Raw genomic sequence first — 19,186 nt, 5'->3', positions numbered from 1 at the left:
GATTATCAATAAAGAATGAATACCTTACTAATATCTTGTCTAATGCCAGAAACCAAGGTATTCACGCAAAAGATTTGCAGCCTGAATTAAAAGGTCGTTTAAAATGTATTAAGTGAGAGCAGTTCCTTAAATCTTATTTACTCTAGCTTTTATAATTAAACCATTAGACAGATAGATGGTCACCCTTTTAACTCACAGCTGAACTATCTTCTACTTTAAAAAAAAAAAAAATCCCCTTCTCCCCAATCGACCAGCAGGAAAACGCCAATCTATTTTAGCTGATATCCTATCGGTCATATCACTCAGCAGCACAACAGCACTTCGAAGAAGTTGAAACGCAGATAAGACTGAATCTGCTGCTGCTTCTGGTGTTGGAGGTGGTGTTTCCTGCTACTTGCGTGCACCTCCCCTTTCTCTTCCACCTCCTCCTCCGTGATACGCGCAGGAGAGCTCAGTTGGATGGAGACTCCGGACTTCCGCGGTTCCTCGACGAAACCGAGCCGGCGTTTGTTATAAATGAAGACATCGTTCACACCTAGGATCAACTGGCTGTGCTGTTCTCCACCCCCCTGACGCTTAATACAAATACCCGTCAAGTCGCTTTGATTACCATAAGTGGTGGTCTCAGTGGCTCTTAAGGGGCTGCACAAGAGACTCTTGGAATAAAACCGACTCAACTCCAGCGTGAGTATCTTTATTCAGCGGGATAATCACAATAACAGGAAAAGTGACGGGAAAAGGATTTGGTCATATTGTTGATATGATTTAAGAAGGTTCACAAGCTGATTTATAGATTTTTAAAAAGTTTATTTTTCTTATACTAAAGCATAATTGCGTACTTTATCTAATTAATCCTTTTGATATATATGCCATTAAATGATAAGATAATATGGTCCGATAACTTGACAGCTTCTAATAGACACCTCCTCTGTGCAGTACCCCCCATAGTCTACTGCGCTGAAGTGTAACCTTAAAAAAAGATATATGCCATAAGAGCACTGCATATGCTTTCTGCTTTCTGCAAAGGCAAAATTCCAGCAATTTCGACGGAAATTGCTGGAATTTTGCCTTTGCAATGTTTAAAACTTACTAACCCCTTATCTCCATCACTGAACAGCTGCAGAACATCACAGTGTCATGTCTCTGGGGGTAAAAGACTTTTAGCCCAGTTTGTGATTCACCGACTGAATCACAAACTGGGCTGTGTGATAGGGTTAACATAAACTGTGTACATGTTCTTAATGTCCTTGTCTTGTAATTATTATTCCGTTTATTGTTACAAAGCAAAACCAGAAGGTTCTACGTCAACATCGGACTATCTGAGAGTTCCCCTGGCAAATTCCTTTCATTATAAGTCTTTATCTCATGTATCCAGCAAACGATGCAAAGTTAATTGTACAATGTGTTTTTGTTTGGAGAGCTCATGTTGTGTGAGATGTTTGTGCACTCCCTGTAGCTGTTTGACATTATGTCCTTTCTCTCAGTTACAGTCTATGCATGGGGTGCATAGCAGAGGTCCTGACAGGCAGGTGACCTTTGGACAAACCTGCCTCTCTGGGCTCTCTGTGCAGAATACCCAAAGTTGTATTTTATTGTTAATTGGAAGGACAAAGAGTTGAATCTGAAAGTGAGTGAAGGGGAATATAGATTTAGTGTTTTTTTGTAAAAGGTAGCACATCTCTACACCTCATTACACTGCACACACCCAAACTAAACCACATTATGGCTGCTGCACCTATCCCTGCACTCTGTATGGTCTGCTAGGAAGGAAGGTTTTAGGTTGCCCCCCTGAAGTCGTGGAACAAATTTCTAGAGCTGCTAGGATGTCAATGCCATGCTTCTTTTGGCCAGTGTTAGAAGGCTTAGGTCATGCTAGAAGTATGAGAGGGGAGAGGAAAAGCGAGCGAGCGAGCGAGCTGTACCATATCAGATTGTTTAGACTGGACTCTAGGGGTCCACTTCAAATGGAAGAAAATGATTCTGTAACAGAACATTGGGAATGTGGGAGGACTGCGTGATACTAAAGTGTTTTGGCATCTTGGTATCTCAGAGCTTCTATTTCAAGAGTTGGCAGTTTTAACCTGTCATGACAACAAGCCTCAGTAATCCAAGATTGACTCTATTATTTCAAGCATGAAAGCTGGTTTTGAACGGATGCTTTAGTGTAGTCAAACCTTTATCTGCATCTGTCACTCTCTTGGCATTGAGTAATTTTCCTGATGGATGATGTTTTTCACTCTAAGTTTTTCTTTTCCATTTGTTGTTCTTTCTAGTTTGACTATCTGTTATGTGAACATCATACTTTATACAGATGTGCCAAACAGATTTACACTTGGGTGGAGTTGATTTTTTTCCTCTGTGTTTGAGTTGTTTTTTTAAAAGTTTTTCTTTTTCTTTTTGACAATTGAAGCACAATTTTAAAGCGAGTAAAATTAATCAATTTAAGTTTTACACCCTGAATGAATTCTAGTGCATTTAAGGAACACAGTAGTCAGAGTATATAATTGTTGAAATAACGTTTGTTTTAAAGTAAATTGAGATTCTTTAACTAATATTTCCAACATTTCCTTCTTAGTTTTATGTTAAAGTTGCATGCTTTATGATTTACCCATTAACAGCTTGGAAACAAAATGGAAATTTAATTATCCACATACCGTCTGTAGCCCTGAGTCAAGTCTGAGTCACTAGGCAAGACAAATATTTTCTGTAACATATGACAACATTATAATGTGATATTAGGCAGTGTTCCAAGTGAAGTAGACAAATAAGTGATTAGTCATTCTAAATATATAATTGTTATTACTGACATTATAAACATGAATTAAAGTCAAAAGAGACAGATTTACGGGTTAATGATGAGTTCGAACTTTAAAGATATTAAGTCAAGCGAGTATGTGGACAGCTGTTGGCTAAAAATCTTTCATAGAAATCAGGTTAGGTCAGTCAAGCTGCTGCATGTCTTGTATCCAAACCATTTGCGTGCAAATGGGATTTGCATGGATGTTTTCATAACCAGTCAAAAACAGTTCAGTTGATTAAAGAACTTATCAAACATTGGTGACAAGTTCTTTCTTCAACTGTTTTCTTTATTAGTGTAGTGGGCAGCTGAAGGCGAAGTCACTCAAGAAGAGACATGCCAGGTTCAAGAAGAAGACAATTTCTGTCTCTTCTCTCCACTGATAGAGCAAGCTGTGCAACAGCAGTAATATTCAATGGGAAGAATACTTCAACACAGATTTAACTGGCTGGTTATACTGTTGTTATTCTTACTTGTAAGTTATTGCACAAGTTTACTATGGAGAAACTACTGGAAAAAAGTGGGTGCGGCAGTAAGATGATCTGACGTATATATGATAAAAACCAAGGTTAGGCCTAATCAGTCAATCAAATGTCAGCAAATAAATGCATTTAGGCATGCATATATGTCAAGTCAACCTGCTGAAGCTTGAAATCAAGCATCAGAATGGGGAAAAAAAGCGATTTAAGTGATTTTGAATGTTTTGTCACCGATGCCCACTCCTATCGCGTGTGGTAGGTCTTCCCACCTCTGGAGTTTCCATGTGTGCATATGGAAGGGTGGGGATGTGTAACCCAGAACAGAAGCATATGGCACAATATAAATTACGGCAGGTGGAAATAACAATCTTCTTTCCGCTGCAGTGATTCTGAGTGAATTACAGCAATTAACTCGCGGTTAATGTTATGGAAGATTTAAAAGAAACAGCGCAGATTATCACTTTAAAACAGGAAATGCACATGAGAGTTTCCTGCATTAAGGTTCCCTGTTTTATTGGTCCAACTATGGCCTTTGTCATAATTACTGCAACAACTTTGCCACTCGAGCAAACACAGTGGCACAAAAGGCACTGTTTTTAAAAAAAGGAGAGAACAGTCACTGGGATGATGGATCGAGCACAGTGGCAGAGTGGGAACACTCAGTGGGTCCCTAAACACACCACAATCTTGAGCCTTTTGCTTTTTAGTTCTCTTATACCCTCACTTGTTCTTTTTTGATCTATTGTACTTCCTGTAGGCTTTCTTTGCAAAGGCAAAGGGAGGATTTCACATGTGATCACTGCTACTTCTTACAGCGTCACAGCTCACCCATGCTGACGCCAGGTCCTCAGATGTTTCCCTTCCATTTATTAAACAGTAGTGATGCAGATGTTCTCTGTTTTCTATTGATATGACATTGGTTTTAAAGTCTTACTGAAGCAAATCATATGTTGATACTATAAATTCATATGCATGCAGATGTACATAGTGGCATGTATCCACTGACCCTCTTGAGATCTGGACTCCAGATGTCAAGAATGTCTATATAAGCATATTCTTGTTTTCTAGTTACGGTTTCTTTTTGACCGTACTAGTGGGTGTGGCTTATGATTCAGATTCCCGTAGAGACAAAATGAAACTCAGCCAGTGGTTTTGATTGTTGTTGTTGTTGTTGTTTTAGTGGGAAGTAAAAAGGAAAGGGAGGCTTAGTCCAGCTCTATGAAGTAGATTAAGCCTGTTTCCTGAGATATTTCTGCTCTCGGGGTGCTATTTCCTGCTGATTTTATTTGTAATCTCCCTGTGAGAGCCTCTGAAAGGAGAAAAAAAAAAATAGATACACAAGTACCTCCCAGAAAATAAGTATTTGTTGTTTTCTTTCCTTTAAATTGCTTTAGCTTTTTGATTTCTTTTTCACCCACATTGAGAAAGTTTTATTATTACCTCCGTTTGGAATCCAATCTGTCTTTGTTTGACTTCCCCATCAACTGGGAGACTTTCTTATTTCCTTTTGTGGCATCAGGTTTTCCTTGTACCTCCCTTTTCCTAGCGCTGGCATTCTGCCAAATCCCACTCACAGAATGCCCTGGATCACATCAGGATGTGTTTACACAGTTATAAACATTAAGACATGATTAAAACATGTTTCAGGAGAAGCGATAATATACGTGTATACTGAGTACTTACTCTTGGAAGTCCCCTCTCTGAATAATTTTCTGGTCACAGTGCATTCACTCAAAGGTGTTTTCAGAAGTCACGTTTCATAGACTCGTCATGTGAAATGCTATACAGAGCTGTGCCACAGTTGCATAGCATGAAGCATTTTGTTCACTGGATGAACTCTGCGGAGATGCTTGTAATCACTGTGTCTAATTCCTATCGTTTTATCATGAACACTAGAGATAAAGAGCAAAACAGGAAATTAAGAGTGTAAGGCAGTGAGGCAGGTTCTAATGAGCGTGCCTTTGTGTAAGCATAAAAGCAGGAAGTATGCATACTGCAAACGTGTATGTGTGCAGGGCTCATGCTCCCATGTATAAATTTAACATCTCAAGCAAGATTTTCAGTTAGCAAATCAAACAGATGCATGACGAACCACCAAATATCATAAATGCAATCAAGCTTGAGTGCACCACCTTTGACACCGCCTATGACTTTTTTTTTTCCGATCCAAAGAACAGAGGGAACACAAATAACATATGTGGAGTAGGCCTGTTGTTTGACAGTAGGAATTGTTCATATTTATCAGTGGAGTAGGTTAAATTCCAGATCTGACACACATCTGTTAAATCTGTGCCGCTGGGGCTGATTAAAAATAATGAGCTCTCGTTGTTTGTCCGTTTTACAACCACAAGCTCTTGATAGGCTAAGCCACCACTGAACATATTGCCATTAAGAATCAGAGGACATTTTATTTTCACTGTAACACTTGTGAGTAGACTCCAGACAGACGGAAAAGGAAGAAACCACTTTTACTATTTGTTGACTACAGCCATATTGACTACATGGACTGGGATGGTTTCCTCTAGCCCCACCATAAGGTGGATTTTTTTTCATTTTAATTGAAATGGGTAAGATCAGATTTAGTTTAACAAAACTGTGCTAACTTTGATTGTATAAGCAGAAATATCATGTGCGATTCACAAGAGAAATATTCCTATGTTTAACTGCAACATTTTTGACCTAATCTTTGGCATTAAAGGAAAAAAAAGAAAAGAAAATAAATAAAAAAATTTAAATGCTTTTCACAGAATCAGGCTCAAGAAATCCCAGAAGATTTTATGGAAGTTTCCACATTAGCTCAAGGAAAATATTGACCCGAAGATGGGGCCAGAGGAATAACAGGTGTTAAAAATGGAAGAAGTTTTCTCTGTGAGTATTTGGTTGTGCGTGCGTGTGTTTTAACGGTGGCACTTCCTTTCCTTAAATCATTTCAACATGACTCCTTGTGTTTGGCATTGGCCAATAGGAACTCACTAAAAACATTACCATTAATCTTTCAGGGTCAAGGAATGAATGTGTTGCAATATGTTTATTTGGTCCAAAAGATCAGATGGACTGAACATCTGCATCTCATGTAAGATGATCCTGGATTAGCCCTCTTTTCTACCAGTTAGCATGGGCAAGTATTCTAAGGAGCCACTCTTGATGGTCAACTCCTTCCTGAGCAAAGAACCCTAGGATGTCCGAGCAGAAATGCAGGATCAAGTTCCTCTTCCCACGGCTGATATGTTGTAACATGTATTTTATGTTCTGCTTTTAATGGTAAAAAATTTTAAGTACAGGTGCATCCTGGCAGTCTCATGTATGCACTCTAGCTTAAAACAGAGGTTATATAGTTTACAACTGCATGCAAATTCTATTTGGATTCATGAATCCAGATAGATTTATTGGCCAGAGGGTTCCATCTATAGATGTTTCAGGTTTTAAAATATTTAGTTTATATGAGAAACAGGTTTTATGAAGTCAACCTGTTGGACATAATTTTAGCTGTATAGCTCATGTGCTAGAGGATTCTACTCTTAATCTCCGGGTTCAGGGTCTTTTCCCCATGTCGGAAAATCTTAAATCTTAAACAGTTCTGAACATTTAAGCCTAGTCACAGACCAAAAGAAAAATTGAATGAAGATCACCACTGAAAAAGGTTTTTAGTCTAAGACAAGCCTTAATCCACGTCTGGGAAACTAAGCCTTAGTATTTAAGAGATGTTAAAAGCCCGTTGCTTTAAGCCACGTTCACACTACACAGTATAGGCACAAAAAAACCAGACCGAAAACGAGTGTTCGTCATTAAAATTTATAGTTTTATCCCCAGTCATGAATTATGAAATACTTAGACTAGCGTGACAGAAACTTCTTCCCTTCTCTCACAAAATTGAAAAGCAGACTGAAAGCAGCATAAAACAAAGGTAGCATCTGAATTGTCATCACTATCTGATCTGTGTCTGACTTTTGCTAAATTGTCTTTCAGTTTAAAAGTTCAAAACAATAGTTGTGTGTTTGATAAAAACTCTTTCTGGTTTATTTGTATATCTGTATGTTGTCCAAAGGAGAATGGGCAGTATATGACTGCACGAGTCATAAGCTTAGCCACTCCTACTTAAACTTCCTCTTGTGTTTACTTTGTGACTTTTGCCTGAGTGAGTGAGCTAAGGTGCTACGGTGCCAGAGTCATGGGTTGAATCTTTGTTGATGAAAGGCCCTTATGGTTTCCAATTTAAGGTGTAGAATCAAACCATTTGTCTTTAGATTTCATTTAAGTTGTATGATGGAGCTTCCCTTGTGTTTGCAAGCCAGAGTCTTTTTAATAACCCTCTCGTAATTAAAATGATGAGACTCTTAATTCTAGAGGCTAGAAGTTCAACCCTGTCAGTGAGTGGTGAAGAGATTTCATCCAACTTTCTGTTCATCAACATCAGGGAGTTGCTTAAAGCCACATTAGGCACAAAAGGACCTGAAAAATGTAGACCCACAGAAAGAAAAGAAAATCTGTTGCAGTAATCATCCTGCCTTTGATATTCTTGCACAGCCATCTTAACATTTTGTATGCTTGGGACAGCAAAGGCTTCTAACTCAATGATAATTGCAGGTTTTTATTTTGGTTTATCATGATTTTTATGGTAGGGTTTCACCTCAGTCAATCCCATGTGGTGTTTACTGCTTCCCGTCGTTGATTGATTTTGAGACCAAAGAATCTAAAACCCGTCTTTCCTGCACGTTCTCGTGCTGTTTTTCTCATCTCTGCTGCTTCATTCCTCCACTCTGTGCTTTACCCTTGACTTTCACTGTCCTTTTTATGCTCTGTCACATTTCCAAATCCCTCTCTTCTCCCACACTTTGAAATTTGCCCAACCAGACATAAATCTTTAATGGTGATAAATAGATAAATAGATACAGAGAACAGAAAAGATCACAATTACCTGGGTTTGTAGAAATAAAACATGAAGAAACAGAAATAGGGGAATGGAATAATTTATTAATATGATTATGGATCATTAAAAAGAATGAAAAAGCTTGTATATATGTGAATATATGGCGTATAGGAAATAAAGATTAGTATCACACACAGCCATGTTTACTCAGAACATGAACTGTTAATTATGATGGATATTATACCTTCTTTATCCACGGCTATTTCACTAAATTATCCCTCACAACTCTAGTTGGATCAAAAATAAGTTCAGTCTCTGCAGCTACCCACGCAGGCTTGCAAATATCGACATGCATTCCTGATAAGTCTGCAAGGGCTCAGGTTGGTCCCATTATGAAATCTGCAAGTCTGTGGGAATTGTTTAGGATTTTTGAAGCTCCATGTGTGCATATTTATCAAACATGCTGCAGACCTTACGTGAGTACTACACAATTTATATCAGTGTTGCAGAGTGACAAGTGAAAGGCTATAAACACTAAACAGATGTGCATCTATTGTGGTAACACTGAATCACAGTATGATTTTTCAGAAAATTCCTTGATGTTAAGCTACAGAAAGAGTAAATTCTAGGTTTTACGTAATGTAACTTGATGTGATCATTCGTTAGACTCTCTGGTTTTGAAAGGAGTGCAGCCATGTTTATAATCCAGGCTTCAATTAAAAATTGTTTGAGGTAATCCCAAAGGCATGAGTATAAAATCATCCTAGTGAAATGAGTAAATTGACTCGCATTTGGGGTATCCTGGTACGCACACAGTCCACTTTGTTAGAACTGCTTGTTACGCATTCTTATCAGCTAATCAGATGTCAACAACTCAGTGTATTTAGGCATGTAGACATGTGTGGATGACTTCCTGAAGCCCACACTGGTTGCCACTTAGAAAACGGATAATAATTCACCCAGACTTACCAAAACTGGACAATAAAAGTCTGAAAAAATGTTGCTTGGTCTGATGAGTTTTGATTTCCTCTGTGACATTTGGATGGTAGTCAAAATTTGGTCAACATATTAAGTGTTCAGGCAGTGGTGGTGTTTTAATTGTGGGGAGCATATTTTCTTGGCAAACTTTGGGGATTATAGTACCGACTGCGCATTTTTTAAACACCACAGCCTACCCTGAGTATTGTTTATGACCATGTACATCGCTTTATGACCACAATGTACCCATCTCATCTATGCCATGTCGCTCGCCTCAAAACAGAGCAGATTTTTTCTGTCTGTATTCAGACAGCAGTACCTTGTGAATGCCTTATAACCCCCGTCTTCTCTTCTTTCCAAAACTGTTTGAATTTTTTCTCTAGCACAAACTGTAATGGAGTTAAAGTCATTTAGTGCTTTTAAAATAGGCCCGCCAGCGGGCCCACGGGAAATAAAGGGTTAATCTGACTTCAGTAACAGACGAAGTAGGTTACAGGAGAAACCTGCTCTCAAGATAATATGACAGACTTCCAGTAACTTGTTAGTGCGCAATAAGTAAACGGTGATGAGCAGGTGAGACTTTCTCTTTCACTTGAAGTCATCTAATTACTGGAACTGCTTGTTTGGTTGAAGCACTGAAGCACTGACGCATAATCACGTTTCAATATAACGGATTTTGTGAACGGGCTGAGTCTAGTATCGCTAGCATGGTTGCATTTTAACAGACGCTTTTCCATAGTAAAGAAAAAAGAAGTTGTATCCATTAGAACTGGTGCAGGATTTCATTCCTTGCTCTACTGGGATTTTTAAGTCAACAACAAAAGAAAAACAACTGTAACTGGCTCAGGACATGTCAGAGTAAAAAGTCTTTTAATAATGTTTTACACTTTAGTGCTGGGAATTTTTTTTTTAGTACGACATTCTTGAAATAATCTACTAATTTACTTTCTTATTATTCATGTGGTGGGGAAAGAAAACAGTGTGTGCACTGTTTGGCCACCTGTATCAATACCTAATGTGGTTTTCCCTGTAAAAACAAGTTAATCTTGAAAATAACATTCATAGGTTAAAAAAATAAAGCTCAGAGTGGGCTTTTAGCTCGAAGAGAGTAATCGTGTGTTTTTAGTTTTGAATTACAGAGCTACCATTATTCTGACCTTGAAGATTTTCTAGAAGAGCTTGCCTTTGCATGTGCTTTATACCCCAAATCATCAAGCCTCCATATAGCAGACCACACACATGCAGCAGCTAACCTCAAACATTTTAGAGGTGACTCCTATTATAGAATGGAGAATAGGATGAATTTCACATACTGGTGTGTGAGAGTGAAAATAATGACCCGTAGTGCTAAAAATGTTCACTTAACTTACTTTGGGAGACACTCTATAACTTCAAAGGAAAGCACACTGCTGCACTTTGATTGAAAAGACATATGTTGTGTTTTAACAACTGTTTCTGCTTTACAGGAGGCCACATTGAAGACTCAGACACATGTAGGAAAAATGAAGACAAGCGACGACCTGCAGCTTAATTTCACTAAATTCTTATGGGTGAAACTAAGCTTTTTTTAGAGAGTAATTTCCTTGCTTCTATTTCTACATGCCTGCTGTGATTCTCGGTCAGTATGTCACTATCAGACTGCAAAAATGGGAGCAACACTCCAAGGCTCCACAACCACCTTCACAGCTTGCACATTGCTGAAAACTATGCAAAACGGCCCGTCCGGACGTTTTTGGACTTCAGGGACACAAATGTGGCTGAAAATCTGGACATCAGACATGTTCCTATGCTGTTTTTCAAGAACCTACAGCGCATCTCGAAAATCAAAGTGGTTAGCTTCCTCCTGGGCTTGACATTGACCTTTTTCATTATGGCTTCGTACGTCCTAATGTGGGATAAGAAAGGACCTTTGTTCACTCCATCACCATATCAGCTCAGACCTGCAGCCATCCCGACCAGCACAACAGCAACAAGAGCTTCTTCTAAAAAGAACCCAGTAAACGTGAAAGTGCTTGTAAAGCTCATCAAACAGGAGTACACACCCAGGAAAGTGCCTGATGAGAAGGATGTCATTGCAACAGACTCTCATGTAAGTTTGCTGCAGATTTTTACAACAAGAGCTTTCACTGTAAATGCTCCAGACTATTGTCACAAACAGAGACAACATAGAAGTGATAACTGAATTTATTTTTTTAAGTGTTTTTTTATTTGTTGGCAAAAATGAATTATAGGTGTCAGTTAATTTACAAGCACCTTACAGTCAACCCTGCAGTAAATGCCTATTTGGTGAAGCTCATAATGACAGGTGTTTGCTAAGAATGGTTTCACAAAGCATTGCTAAGGGCCTATGGACTACTTTTACTACGTGCTTTTGCAGATGTGCTGTGTTTAGCATGTCATCATACATTTCCACATTACAGTGCGTAATTTTGTGCTATTTATGCAGAGAGCATCATCAGTTGTTGCTGTTGAGATGTACAGTTATTACTACCATTACAAGTGAGTCATTAGGAGCAACAGTTAGTGGGAAGTTTGTGTCAAACATTTGGAAACACAACTGAATTTTTCCACGCGGCCATAAATTCTTTACTGGCTATTAACAACTTGTAAACACTGGTGTGCAAAATATATGACATAACTGACAGATGCAGATACCGAACTATACAGAGGACAGGATTTTGCAAAAACAGCATCATACAAAAATGACAGATGAGTATCTCTTCCTCTCCAGCTTTTTTCAGTGATTCCTCGCCGTTTCTTGCCTGGTATCAAGAGCCCTTGCTGGTACGAGGAGTTCTCCAGTAAACCTGGCAATGACCTGTACAGGAAGAACCTCTTCACACTGCGCTCAAAGTCCTTCAAGACTGTGTGTGACCGCCTGAGGGCCAATTTCCACAAGCATTTATACCACAAAGATGGGAAGGACTTTCGTCTGCGGTGCCTGCCATACTTCTACATTATTGGTCAACCAAAGTGTGGCACAACTGACTTGTTTCACAGAATGCTACTTCATCCAGAAGTCAAATTCAACATAATGAAAGAGCCACACTGGTGGACCAGGAAACGGTTTGGTAAGTCATCAGGAAATTGATGTCATTTTGGACTTGTTTTTGTAAATCTCGCAAGTTTAAGTAATAGTTTAATTGATCATTATGACAGATACTTTAATGTAGATAAAGCACGAGCAGATGGTACTAAATCAACTGGTTTAAAGTGATTAAGAAGTGAAGCCTTAGTGCAGTGGTTCCCAAACTTTTTTTGCTGGGCCCCCCTTGTTTTACAAGAAAAATGTTCGCGCCCCCCCTCACGCGCGCGCACGCGCGCGCACGCACGCACGAACACATCCTCCAACCACACACACCCATATTTTGCTCCATTGCGGTTTATTTCACACCTCAAACATTTAGTAAACAATTAAGCAAATAATTACAAGTAATCTGCAATAAATTACAGGTAGTAAGAAAATAAACTACTAACTCTTTTACGCTATGTCCACACCTACACGGGTATTTTTGAAAACGCAGCTGTTTCGTCCACACGTAAACGGCGTTTCGAATCACCGAGAATGGAGATTTTTTAAAACTCCTTTTTTGCGTTTACTGGACGAGGAATACAGAGTTCATCATGCAATGTCAAAGGTATGTGCCTTTTTTCACGTCACGCTGTGTGCACGTTATTGTTTACATGAGATGAATTGCAGAATGGCAGGTAGAGACGAAATACTGTTAATCTGACTGTCTGCAGGTTTTACAGGCTTACATATACATGCAGTTACTGTCCCTCCATTTAGAAAGGCAGAGGCGTCACGGTGTAATTATTTTACATGTAGTTGTTTTTTTCTGTGTAATAATATTCAACATTGCTATCAATACATTTTTCAAAAAATCCCTCTGCAAAATGGGTTCAAAAACATAAACAGCTGTTGGACGCTGTTTGTCCGTGATTTGAACCGGGGAACAAATCATGGCAGGATCAGCCTGATGTTATTTGTATCCCACTGTAACTTTACTGTATAAAGAGCAAACATCTCCAACATGTCAGGAGTAGTTAGTCATTACAACAAGTGTTTGTGAACTACAAATCAAGAATGTGGGATACTGTTTGTCCGTGATTTAAACAGCCCAGCGCTGCTCCCAACAAAGGGAAAACCAATCCTGCAGGGAGACCTACCTCTGCACTTGTGCAGGTGAAACCAAAGGGAAGATATGCTTCATCATATTTTCTAGTCTTTGGCTTAGAATGAAGTTGGTTTGGAAACATATTCAGCTATGCTTCATCTCCTGCTTTGCCTTTGTGTGGGCGCCCGTGCTAGCAGTGTCCAAGCGTTGTTTTTTTTTTTTTTCCCTTTTCATGCCGCGCCCCCCCTGCAATGGCTCTGCGCCCCCCCTAGGGGGCGGGCCCCACACTTTGGGAACGTCTGCCTTAGTGAGAGTTTATGTGAAAAACTGACCTGAAGTCATTCAGTCAGATAAGGAAATAAAATGTCCAGAAAGTGTCAGATTATTCCCATGGCAGGGTAGATGCCATTTATCCCGTCTGCTGCACACGCTACCCAGGCAGAAACATTTCTTCATCCAAAACTAGAATATTTCCTCTGGCAATAACTAGTCTGACACATACAACCTCACATTCTGTGCTGCATTTGAGAAAGGGCGACTCATTCAGGGGCATTTACCATTTACCGTCTTCTGTTCCTTATGTATAACCCAAAAATGAGTGTGCAGAGTTTTCATAGTGGTTGTGCAGATCCTTATGTCATCTTAAGATTCCAAACTTTAGCGAGCAAAACAAGTTTAGTTTGTGCAACAACTAAACATGAGATCATCACTTACCTGCAACATGACAAACAAGATGACACATTCCTCACTGACCTTCGCTGGAAGCTCAGAAAAAAATGTCAGGCTCGAAAAAGAGTTTACAAACCATAAAAAATGTTGCTGTAGCTAATGTTACATAAAAATAATAATATTCAGTAGTTTGTTTTAGTTACAACATTTTCCCCAGTAGCACTAACAGCTATATTAATGGATGGAAGAAGTGATGTCTGCTTTGGTGAGGCTGTAGTGTGCTCTGCATGGAAGAATTTTATTTAGGGAAGTCCTTTCCCCTGAACAGAGAGCGGGGTGTACTGTTTACTGAATGTACAGCATGGAAAGTTACACAACTCTTAACTGTAGAAAGTAACTTCCTGAAGCTATGAGGTCACTGCGAGGTTCGAAAGGTAACCAGTGGAGAGCACAGGAAGTCATGGTCACGGCACATGTTCCAGCAACCGCATCCACTGTCCACATTTTCCACAACCGTCTGTGATTAAACAAACAAATAGTGACTTTACAAGTATGTAGAGCAGCTTTAAGGAAAATGAAAAATGGGTGATGTGTTTGCTGTGTTCACTTTACCTTTTATGCTTCCTACGCTGTCTGTTTTCACCTGATTGAACTTATGCTCATTCCCATTCTTGCAGCATTAAAAAAGTACATATTTTTTCCAGTGTTTGTATAATCTTCATCACTAAAAGTACTTTTTGAGTCTACAAATAAAAATCTTGTTAGTCTTACTGAATTAGTTGCAGTATGCAGTGATTTTGTTGTCAGTGTTTGGCTGCTTTTTCAACGAGACATGCAATTGAAGGGGAGAGTATCAATTGGATTTTTCCTTCGTCTATACAGTTAAATACATAATAAATAAAATGGAGCTTTTAAATGTATAAAGTCACCATTATTTGCTGATTGTATGTCATGTAAATGTAGCTAGTGTGCAAAATGGAGTCAAATTATTGCTTATTCATAAACAGAAGAAAAACAGTACAGTTTCAGAGTCCGGAGTTTGTTTGTCCTGCCAGGGTTAAAGTGTACACACTTCATTCTCTTAATTTGATTACAAAGCAGTCTAAAAAGAAATACATCATAAGTGATGTTTTGGTGTAAATGGGGTTGCAGGTTATATCCGTTTCAAAGATGGCTTCCAGGAAAGTTTTCGTGTGGAAGATTACCTGGATCTGTTTGACATGGCAGCCCACAGCATCCAAGAAGGAATCACTGGAAATTCATCTGGACACCACCGTGCACTCCAGCTCATAACAGGTGAACACATGTGAAAGTGTTTGTGTGTGCAAGTGGTTATGATCTATTGTTAGTGTCAATGTGCATCAAATGGAAGAATGTCTTGGCTTTTTACTTCTCATTTTGTACCTTCTGAGCAGCCAAACAACTGTATCCTGACCATAATTCAATTGAGGTTTTTTTTCTCTCTTCTTTTTCCTTTAGCGTCAGGCCATGATCATTTTCAGCAAATGGCTCTCGTCTCAGAAGCACTACAGTGCTCATGAGAAGAGCTGGAAGGACACAATGTCGGCATTATTCATGATATATATTTTTGCGATGTAGAACAGATAGCTCAGTGTATTTATAAGTGTACACAGAAAGCCAAATGACTTGGGGCTCTGTCACGAGAACATTTCTTGCAGGTCATTCTGTTGCACTTCGAGATTCAAAATGGAACTGGTTTCAAACCTGGTAGTGAGAAACAGCAGGACTACCAGCATCTGTTTTAGTCACACACATTTCCACATTTTTACATGTAAAAAGATAAAACTGTACCCTTGCAAAGCAGCTCAAGCATATGCATTTACTGTATCAGGCTGCTGTTCCCAGTTAAATAGTGATCGCAAAATCTTTTTCACAGCTTTGCTTAATAGGAATCTTCTCTATGCTATAGTTTACCCAAAGGACTGCACAACTGTATTAAATCAACTGTTGTTACCCAGAATGATACTGAGACTGTCACTGTCTTGTCAGGTGAAGCCAGTGCATCCACTATGTGGGACAACCAAGCCTGGAGCTATCTTCATGCAGACAAGGAGACAGAGCCCCCCTTCCTGGCCCAGGACTTTATCCATGCAGTCCAACCCGATGCCAAAATTATCATAATGCTCAGAGATCCAGTAGAGAGGTAGAAAGAATTTCTTACCCACATCCATCTGTGTAGACATAGACTTGAATTTCTGTAGATAAACAATTTCTAACCCTTCTGATTGCTTCTATGGGACTCCCCTATGTTTTTTCATTGTTGCAGAACATATTTGTTCTGCAAATTTAATTTCCACTGCACAAATTGTGCAAAAAGGTGCTTTCCTGCTTCCAGTTGATTTATTGTTTCACTTTGTTGCCAGGCTCTATTCTGACTACTTGTATTTTAAGACGGCCAACAAGTCTGCAGAGGACTTTCATCAGAAAGTCATAGAGTCTGTGCAGTTGTTTCAGTCCTGTGTCTCTGAATGGTCACTACGTTCCTGCACCTACAACACCAGCCTCTTCAACGACATGCCAGTGAGCTAAAATGATTTTCTCATTTTTAAGAATATTAGGAGCCTTTTATAAGCATTTTCAATGATGAAACATTTGTACTTTGAGAATCCACCTGACACTGTAAATGGATGTTGCTGTGCTGAAGTGAAGCAAACAACTATCATGCAGCACTCTCTTGGGAATAAGCTGAGTTATGAGCTCTGGCAGTTGGTCATTTTTTATGATAACATACAGAGGACAACACTGTTATCTTGAAAGATTTAATACAGTAAAAGCCAGTTCATCCTGAAAACACTGTGAGCCAAAGAATGTGTCTCTGATCTAACAGCAAGTTCAGAAAAAACAAACTTAATCCTTTATTTACATGACTCTTCTCTTACGAAAGAGAAGATGACTAGGGTTTGTGGCACTCGATTTGACCAGTATCACAGCTACAATAGGTGACGTTGTATAGTGGCGCCCTCTGGAGGACTCATAGTGTCTGTGCATTTAGATTAAATAATATACTGTCTTGCTACGTGTTATTATTTAGGTTCAAGAAGAAAATTATACTAAATAATCACTATAACTGAATCCATGCATGTGGGTCACATTAGTTTACTTGCTGTATATATCTAATTTATCCAGAAAAGGTCTTGTTGGCTTTTTCCATAGTTCATCTTTGTTTGACAACAGTTGTTATGGTTTTGAGAAATATTGAGACTTTTGATGCACTTTGCCACATCTGTATAAAATCAAACACCTTTCCATGCAACATTTCTGTGAAAAAAGGAGACATTCTTAAGAGCTCTCTGAAACAGTAGTTAATGATTAATCATCTGTTTATTAATGTAAAATACACTACTTTCTACATTCTAAGAGATCTATATGTCAAAATTTGGTATAAACATAGAAATCATACCGTAAAGGTATCAAATGGTATGTAATAGACTAAAATGAGCACTTTAAAGTGGTCAAGAATTTAAGATCAGGACATGATATACTACTACTATGTCAATAATGTAGTATATTAGTAAATCCCATGACAAAGGACAAAACCAACAAAATCAGTATTTACGCTGTTTGCATTTCTTCACTTAAGCAACATAATTTTAACTGATGATTTAAACAGTTAGAAATAAAATACTTTCATTATATAAAAAGCTCAACTGTTTTTTAAATAATGTATTTGTTGTTGTTTTTTGTTGTTGTGTTTTTTTTAGATATCTACAGGAGGACTCAAATTTTGACTTAAAACTTTCAATTAATTAGTTGATAATAAGAAAAAAAAATAAAAGCAAGAGCAGCTGTGCCCCTTTTATTTCAATGACTTTAGATCAACGGGTCATATTCAGATTTTATTTTTGGCCTTTGTAACAGCAGCTGGCTCACCACAGCAGATTTGTCATGTTGATTTGTTGTTGTTTTTCTTTGTCCCACAGGTGAGATTAAATCTGGGGATGTACATCGTCTTCTTACTGGACTGGCTGAGTGTTTTCAGTAAGGAACAAATCCTTGTTCTTCGACTGGAGGACTATGCAGCAAACCTTAAAGAGACAATCCAAAAAGTTTTTGATTTTCTGAGTGTAGGTAAGTGTCCAAAAAGCTACAAACACATCAGTCAGAGTGACTTTCTCTTTGTAAGTGAAATAAAATACATTTTCGCTGGTTGATTATGCATTGTTTTACTTTTCCTGTAGGTCCTGTGTCACAGCAGGTGGAGGCAGCACTGACCAAACAGCCTATGTCTAACACTCGGCGGGAGGAAGACCGGAGTCTTGGTCCCATGCTTCCGGCTACCAGGAACATCCTCAGGAATTTTCACCAGCCTTTCAACCGTAAACTGGCCAGTCTGCTGGACAACAAGGCCTTTCTCTGGAATAACTCCTGAAGGAGCACAAGCACTGATAAAATTTGGATAGATGTGAATGAACAATCAGAGCAAACAGCTAAAAACAGGAATGTTTGTTATAAGAAATGAATGTGTATGAGGTCTATATCAGATGTATGGGTCTTGTTTGAGATATTTATTTGCTTTTGGAATATTGTGAGGCTTCGAGATAAGATAACAATAAAAATAATTGAATTTGTTTTTTGATTTTTTAAATTGTGGCTTTGATGCACTGTTACAATAATAACCAATATACATTAATCTACACTGAATTTAGCTTTCTCTTCTTTTAGGCCTTAAAATGCTTTTATTGAATATCATAGGGTCATGGTACTGCTATTTTATATAAAGAAACATTACCTGTCCTAGTATTGAGTTTTCTCTTTCAAATATTGTTTGCAAAGATTAATGGAAAATAATTTACCCCTGTAACAATACAATTTATGAATAATCCTCAAATGAAATAGATGTTTATAATTATAAAGACTATTGTGTACTTTGACAGTACTGGTCTGTGCTGGTCAGAAGGTCCAGCAGGTCTGGAGAAAGTCAGGCTTGATATTTCATTACTTGAAAGTGAATCTCTTAAACCCTAAAAATGCAAATTCAAATTACAAATACAACACTTTGAATTAACTTCAGATATTTCTGCTTCATTTTTCATGAAATAAAAAGGGAAGAGGCCTCACCTGGATATTAAACTGTTGCCAGTCTTTTGTCCAATTACTTTTGAGCCTCTGAAAATGGGGGACAGTTTATAAAACTAAACAATCTTGATTATTTCATTTAAATCCATTGTGGTGGTATACAGAGGCAAAATTACAATAATTTGTCTTCGTCCAATAATTTATGGACCTAACTGTAGAACTAAACATTATCAGTATAAAA

At 38.4% G+C, this 19,186-nt stretch overlaps 1 protein-coding gene across 1 annotated transcript; it reads left to right on the top strand.

The window, feature by feature from the left end:
• Window positions 1–434: 434 nt before the first annotated feature.
• On the top strand, window positions 435–18,497 carry LOC102779803 (carbohydrate sulfotransferase 15-like). Its single transcript, XM_006783709.3, has 8 exons — window positions 435–684; window positions 10,588–11,210; window positions 11,853–12,192; window positions 15,061–15,204; window positions 15,919–16,072; window positions 16,293–16,449; window positions 17,850–17,997; window positions 18,108–18,497. Exons 2-8 carry the CDS (start codon window positions 10,746–10,748, stop codon window positions 18,296–18,298), a joined length of 1,599 nt encoding a protein of 532 aa, XP_006783772.2. The 5' UTR covers window positions 435–684; window positions 10,588–10,745; the 3' UTR covers window positions 18,299–18,497.
• Window positions 18,498–19,186: the final 689 nt, after the last annotated feature.

Source organism: Neolamprologus brichardi, chromosome 13, assembly GCF_056152115.1.
Source record: "Neolamprologus brichardi isolate AB-2024 chromosome 13, ASM5615211v1, whole genome shotgun sequence".
NCBI classification, from domain to species: Eukaryota; Metazoa; Chordata; class Actinopteri; order Cichliformes; family Cichlidae; genus Neolamprologus; species Neolamprologus brichardi.
This window is presented reverse-complemented; position numbering and strand designations above follow the sequence as displayed.

What these genes read in the sequence shown, in the direction of transcription:
- LOC102779803 (XM_006783709.3), top strand. Translation starts at nt 10,746, where the DNA reads ATGTCACTATCAGACTGCAAAAATGGGAGCAACACTCCAAGGCTCCAC. An exon ending in GCCTCTTCAACGACATGCCA is followed by an intron (nt 16,450 to 17,849) that starts GTGAGCTAAAAT and finishes TTTGTCCCACAG; the next exon opens with GTGAGATTAAATCTGGGGAT. An exon ending in TTTTGATTTTCTGAGTGTAG is followed by an intron (nt 17,998 to 18,107) that starts GTAAGTGTCCAA and finishes CTTTTCCTGTAG; the next exon opens with GTCCTGTGTCACAGCAGGTG.